Source organism: Gavialis gangeticus, unplaced genomic scaffold (assembly GCF_001723915.1).
Source record: "Gavialis gangeticus isolate Ggan-Ray unplaced genomic scaffold, GavGan_comp1, whole genome shotgun sequence".
Lineage (NCBI taxonomy): Eukaryota > Metazoa > Chordata > Crocodylia > Gavialidae > Gavialis > Gavialis gangeticus.
In genome coordinates this window covers 236,817-243,875 of record NW_017729019.1, presented here as the reverse complement: position 1 = coordinate 243,875, position 7,059 = coordinate 236,817, and the positions used below count along the sequence as shown (strand labels likewise).

The window sequence follows — 7,059 nt, the reverse complement described above, 5'->3', positions numbered from 1 at the left end:
CCCGCCCCCCCCCCCCCCCCCCCCCCCCGGCGCATTCATACACACACGCCCCTTCCTACCCACAGACTTACTGGCTGGATGCTGCTTTCCAAGCTGCTCACCTGCATTGCTCGCCACATGCATGGCAGCTGCGCGTAGGCACACGGCATTTATTGGTGACATTATCAACTACACTGGCCAAAAAAAGCCAGTGGCCAATAATGTTACTTTTCCTCTTATTGGTGCTGATCTGATATGCCACCAGTATATTGGTGTACCTCTACTAACAATGCTAATATTGCATTGCATCTGTTGCATCCTTACAAGGTTCTCACTGCACCCCCAAGTGCTGCAGCGCCCTAGTTGAGATGTGTTCATCTAGTACATTGATGCTCTAGTTTTTGTCCCTGTGGGCTGGATGAATGGCATGGTGCCAGTCCATGGGCTAGATTGGGCCCTGAGCACCAGGATCTGGCCCTTCACTGCTTCCACCCATCCTGGCTAGCTGGAGTTTGGCCTTGCACTGCCTCTGTGGGCCCTGTGCACCCAGTATAGTGCATAGGACTAAGTTATACAGACCACAGGGCTCCCCATACTCAGCAGAGGAACTACAATTACTGCCACCTCTTCCCCACTGCCAAATTTCTGGACCTGTGGGGATCTGGCCCACAGGCCAGGGATTGAGCATCCTGGCCTAGTAAGACCTAACTCTGTGTTGGTGAAATTCAGCTCCAAAATGCAGTTCAAATCTAGAAAAAAGAGGAGCTCCTCCTGTATCCTAAGTATGGTAAAGGGTTGAAATTCTCGAATAAACTATGGTCATGGGAAAGCATTAAATCTGCCTTTAAATCTCCTGAATGACTACCAAAAGCAAAAAAAAATGTTTAAAAAAAATGTATCATGACTTTGTAATAGGCAGTGCTATCATAATGTGACTCCTACAACTCAATTTTGTGCTGTTGAAATGACAGGAAGGAGTCAACACCTACTAACCCACCTATTGACAAGATAACCAGCACTTGCCATGCAAATCATTTTTTCCTTGAGCAAAGTGGGAATAGAATTGTAAAGAAGGTGGGTGGGAAGCACCAAGTATAACTACTGCCTTATGAGAACAATAATGGAAGCTCTGTATTGCCCCTAATTTGCACTGACTGGAAGACTCTGTAAATTACTGAAGCTTTTGTTAAAATACCATGAAAAGGTAATTCATTGATGTGGTCTGACTACTTGTTTAGATAATTGACTTTATTTGGCCCTAGCTGGAGTTTGGCCTTGCACTGCCTCTGTGGGCCCTGTGCACCCAGTATAGTACTGATTTCTTTTTTTTAATTGAAAATTTAGTGTGGAGAGAAGAATGCAGCTCTTTGCTATTAAATCATTGATGTGAGAAACTGTAGACGTGCATATAAGTGACTTTTTTGACAAAGGCAGACAAGGTTCTTTGGGTAAATCCGATAGCTTTTAAAAGCATTGGTAACAACTTGCTCTGAAGGGGGTTGACTGGCCTTGTAAGTGTTCTTAGGTTTGTTGAAGAGAAATGTATTTGCTTTAAGTGATGGGAGGTCCTGCCTTTTTAGAACTGCTGCTGGTAGTGGCAAAGTTAATGCAGCTGACAAAAGTTTCCCAGCACGCACCAAGGAGTGAAGACCTCCCTGCCGATCCTCATAAACTGAATGCCAGTGTCCCAGAGACATGGGAAAAAGAAACGGAAATTGGATTCAGGACAATGTTTCCTTATTCCCCTTGGATATCCCTGAATTTAGAAGGTATAATCCTTTAGAGGGATGCTGTCATCTGATTTTAGTTTTCACACTGCACATTAGGAATTTGGGGACACTTCAGCATCCCCTAGCATTTGGAGACCAAATGCTGCATAAGAGCCAGAAGGCGATACTGACTAGTCCAGTCTTATCAGTAATTGTCTCAAACTTGGTTACATAGACAAAATTAAATGCATGTTCATTTTCAGACCTCTAAGGTGTTAGTTGCTGAAGGAATATTAACTATTCTGTATTCCTTTGTGTTGAGGGATGGAAGCTCTAAAATGGCAACCACTTGGTTCCAAAGAAATTAGTTTAATTCCTTTGTTCTTACAAATTCATGCTACTTTTAGCCTTTTACCTCTAGGCTCTTTTTAAAAATGTCATTATAACCCCTGGTAACAAATAGAAAGTCTCCTTGATCGAAAAGGAACTGTAATTTCAAAGACACTTCATTGCATGTTCTCTGCAGCCTCTAGGGTTGTTGATTCAGTTACCAAGCATGATGACAGTCATAAGTGATCAAAAACATTGGTTTAGAGTCCACAGGTTTAATATAGGTAATGCTTTGGAATATAAATTGCCAAAAAAAAACCCTTATTGCTTTAAACTATTTGGCACAATGTTTCTCAGCCTTTTCAGACTAAAGTACTCAAAAGCTAACATTTTCTGAGTTTTGCTTTTTTGTTATTGGGGTTTGGTTTTTTTGACAATAGAAAAATAGTAAAGCAACTCTTTTCTTACAAAGGACGAAGTCCACAACAGGTCAGAAAGTTTTTGATGTTATGGATTTCTGTTTAAAATCTCTGGTTAATCTTATGAATTGTGTAGGTCTTTGCATGACTAATACTGCATGACATCCTTAAAAGGTTCATGTAGGGCCCTCGTTGAGAATCACTAATTTAGCATGAAAAGGACCCCAAGATTCAAGTGGTGAGGGAGCTTCAAAGGGCAGTAATGTAGCAACGGGATTAAGTGAGTATTCGCTCATTATAGAGTGTGTATGTGCTTTTTCCTCGGCCTCTTGAAGGCTCAGATCAAGTATATCTGAAAAGCAAGGAGCTCTTTTATACCCCTCCTGACGCTACTGGCCTGGGAGTAAAAACTTTTAAATGTGAAAGTAGGTTTTCTGAAGACAAATACGCTTCTCAGTCCCTTGCATTGAGTAAAATGAAAGTAGCTGAAATGAAATGACCTTAATGTGCATGCACTTTACATATGTGTGTTCTCCCACAGACCTGAAACTCAGCACCGAGGTCCTGCTGCTCATTCAGAGAATGATCTCCCTGAACAAGAGGAGGAAATTCTGGGATCAGACGATGATGAACAGGAGGATCCAAATGATTACTGTAAAGGTGAGGGCTTTGCCTTGTGTTAAAAATAACACTAAACAGATTTTTAGCTTTTCCCTGCCTGTTATCCTTCCTGCTCCCTTACAAAGCCTTCAGCCTTTATGCTCTGGGCTTTAAAGCTATGGAGTGTCTAACCTGAAATGTTTTCATGTCTAAGATACAAAGGAGAAAATGTAGTATATGTTTGCCTGGTGTATGAAGAGATTTTGTTAAAATGAGAATGGGGAGAACCTATTATCTGTTTACCTGGATTGAGGCGTTATTTGTTTGTGGACTTTGTTTTAAGTCATGCAGTCTGCTTTTCTTTACTTGAGACAAGGTCTGCTCTGTGTATAAAACAGAGCATGATCAAGCTGATACTTCCCTTTAAGACAGTGGTTCTCAGCCTTTTAAGACTCAAGGCATCCCTTTGAAAATGCCAGTTCTTAGCTGTCACTTATTTTTCTGTTGCTGAAGAACAATAGAGCATTTTTTCTGTTGTGAAGAGCTGGGGCCCCAGCAGATCCAAGTATTTTTGACACTTTGGGCTCCTACTTGAGATCTCTGGGTTTGTCTTGTGAATCATAAAGGTATATACCATGAGATCATTTTAAGGATTTCATCGAACCCAGGTTGAGAATCAGCGTTTTAAGATGTGGAGATTTGGAGTCCTTCTCCATTTCAGTATTAATTTGCATACTTTACAGTTTGATCAGTGGGGCACTAATTTGACAGACTTGCCAACTTCTTTCCTCTTCTGGTAGAGAATTGTCTCAGTTTTCCCTAGAAATTTCCTCAGCTTTATCAGCTGGAGGTAGGGGGAAAGGAATAATCTAGTTTCTAGGACAGATACCTGCTTATAGCGGCTTTTTTAGAGTTGTATTAAGATGTTAAAGCCATGCATCTACAGTAGTCTTTTCCCCCTTCTGTTGAAGGTGATTTTGAAGTCTCTACCTATCAAGGACTCCCAAGTGCTTTTTGTTTTTAAAATAATTGTTTAATCATATCAGGAAGTACTTGTCTTTTGTCTGTACTACAGAATGTAAGATGCTACTAACTTTTGAAGAGACAGGCTTTCTGACATTTGAAGAGAACATGAGTGTTTAACTGTCTCTGCATTTCAGTCGTATTTGGCACCTACTTCCCACTTTTGCTTTTGAAAAGCTCCCTGCCTTAGACTCAGAAACCTTTTAACATATCTGTAACACCATGCTTTTTCACACAGTTAGTACCAGTAGTTCATGTAATTTCACATAACTGTTAACTTGTTTTTTCTGTAAGCCATTCTAGCTACTGTGCTACTTCCTGCCTTGGTAAAGTGGTCACGTAGACCATGGCTGTCAAACATGGCTTGTGTACTGAATCTGACCCGTGATATCGTGTGATCGCATCTGCAGGGCTCCTGGAGGGGGGCCAGGAGTTTGGAGGGTGTGCAGGGGAAAAATTCAGGGTATGGAGCCCCAATGGATATGTATGTTGGTACCGGGCAGGCAAGTGACAGCTATGTTGGTCTGGATTCAATCCAGGTGGGCCCAAACCAATTTGATGTGGCATTTCGGATCAGGTAGAGTAATTTGTAGACTTCACAGCATAAATGTTGTGGATGTGATTCACTGTAAGTGCTTGAAACAGGATGCCTAAACTGCATGGATTGTCCTGGGTTAGTCACAGTGGTGTAAAATACAGTGGCAAACTTGGCAACAGTATGTACAGGAAACTGCCATGCATGTGCTCCTGTAGTTCATGCTATCAGCATCAAAAACAGGAGGAATAGAGTCCCTGCCTGAGGCTTGCCAAGTAAATAAAGGTAGAAACCGTTCCATGTTTTTAAGTTGGATTTATTTGTAATAGTCCATTTAAAATTTAAAGGTAGTCTGTTCAGTTTGGCTTTTTTTTAAGGAATGCCAAGATTGCAGAATCAAGCACTCAGAACTTACAAAAAGAAATAAAGTTGCCCTATGTTACCGGGACTTCTCCAGTCAGCTTATGGAGGCGGTTAGGTCCAGGGATGTTATTGTCATGGGTGACCTAAACTACCCAGACGTTTTCTGGGAGGAGCAGACAGCCAGGTCTGACTGCTCGCATAGGTTCCTGGCTGTATTATAGGACCTTCACCTTATCCAGGAAGTGCACAGCCCCACTAGAGGTAATGCCTTGCTGGACCCGATCCTGGCCACAGGGGATGACCTGGTGAGGGGATTGCAGGTCCTTGACCACCTGGGCAATAACAGTCATCACCTGCTGGAATTCACTGTCAGCAAGACTAAAACCCTTGACTTCAGAAGGGCCAACTTCAGAGATTAGTGGGGGAGGCACTGAGGGCCCAGAAGGTAGAGGAGATGGGAATCTATGAGGGATGGTCGTACCTTGAGGGGACGATCCTTCAGGCCCAAAGGGTAACAGTCCCTGAGAGAAGCAAGTAAGAGTGCTCAGAAACCCCCTTGGCTCAGCAAGGGCATTCAGGAATGCCTGAGGACTAAAAGGGGTGGCATACAGCCAGTGGAAGGGAAGAGCTATCACCAAGGAGGAGTACTCGTCCTCTGCCTGGGAGTGTAGGAGGGCTATTAGGAAGGCCCAGGATTCAGGACAACAAAAAGTCCTTTTTCAAGTACATTGGGAGTAAGAAGAGGGCACCAGGCAATGTAGGGCCCCTGCAAGACTCAAAGGGTAATCTTGTGGCTATGCCAGATGAGAGAGCTGATATTTTTAACGGTTTCTTTGCCTCTGTTTTCTTGAACAGGGACCGGGACATCCCTCCTACCAGAGGTAGGGATAATCTCGGGGATAGCTCTGGCAGGCCTTCGGTCAGTGCAGATGTAGTTAGGTATCTTCTGGAAGGGCTGGACATTTTTTAAATCTGCAGGTCCAGATTCCCTCCACCCAAGGGTGTTGAGGGAGCTGGCAGGAGTCATCACAGAGCCCTTGGCCCAGCTGAATGAGCATTCATGGTCATCTGGCCAGGTGCCAAAGGATTAGAAACTAGCTAATGTCCCAATTTTCAAGAAGGGGAGGAAGGAGGACCCAAATAACTGTAGGCCCATAAGCCTCACCTTGGTGCTCAGGAAGATCTTGGAGAGAATCATCCAGGAGCACATCTGTGGAGGGCCAGCTGGGGAGATCATGTTCAGGGGCAATCAGCATGGGTTCATCAAAGGCAGGTCCTGCCTGATCAACCTGATTGCCTTTTATGACCAAGTAACTAAATCCTTGGATGATGGTGTCACCATGGATGTAGGCTTTCTAGACTTTAAGAAGGCCTTTGACACTGTCTCTCACCCCATTCTCATCAATAAATTAGGTGACAGTTAGAGTGGCCAGAATCTGGAACCAGCTTACCAGGGAGGTGGTCCTTGCCCCCACCTTGGGCAAATTCAAGAGGAGGTTGGATGATCACCTGTCTGGGGTCTTGTTGAACCCAGGATTCTTTCCTGCCTGTGCTGGAGGTCAGGCTAGATGACCTGATCCAGGTCCCTCCTGGCCCAAGCTACTATGAAACTATGTAACTTTAATTTAGCCCTCTTGTGCATATGACGTATGATCCAGGGATCCTGGTTTTCACCGATAAAATAAATAAATACGAGATAAAAATGGAAATTCTCTGATTAAAACCCCAAAATCTGTGATTAGAATGAAAGGCCGCTAATATAACACAATTATTTTTTTGTTAATATTCAGTTTTAAAACAATTTGGAAGCCTACCAGTGCCTCAATCACTATAACAAAATAAATTCTAAATACCTCTATATTTTGGCATTTGATTTTGGCTTTTTCATCATGGAAAATCAGAGCAACTGCTGACATGACTCTGTACACCCCAGGGAATTATGCACAGGAAAACTCAAAATTATGCAAAATTTAATTACATTTTTTTTGCAAATTAAACTAAATATAACACTGTTTGAACCTTCTTTAGAATTATATGCAGGTACTTTGTATCTTTGGGAGGTGGGTGTGAGCAGATTTGTGAAGGTGGGGGGGGTAGTGAA

The 7,059-nt window shown here is 43.0% G+C and overlaps 1 protein-coding gene across 1 annotated transcript in view; it reads left to right on the top strand.

Moving 5' to 3' along the window:
- SRPK1 (SRSF protein kinase 1) overlaps window positions 1–7,059 on the top strand; it is a 43,934-nt gene that overhangs the window by 8,018 nt on the left and 28,857 nt on the right. Inside the window, exon 2 of the mRNA XM_019513774.1 lies at window positions 2,979–3,097. Within this exon, the coding sequence (XP_019369319.1) occupies window positions 2,979–3,097 (119 nt within the window). The remainder of the gene's footprint in view (window positions 1–2,978; window positions 3,098–7,059) is intronic.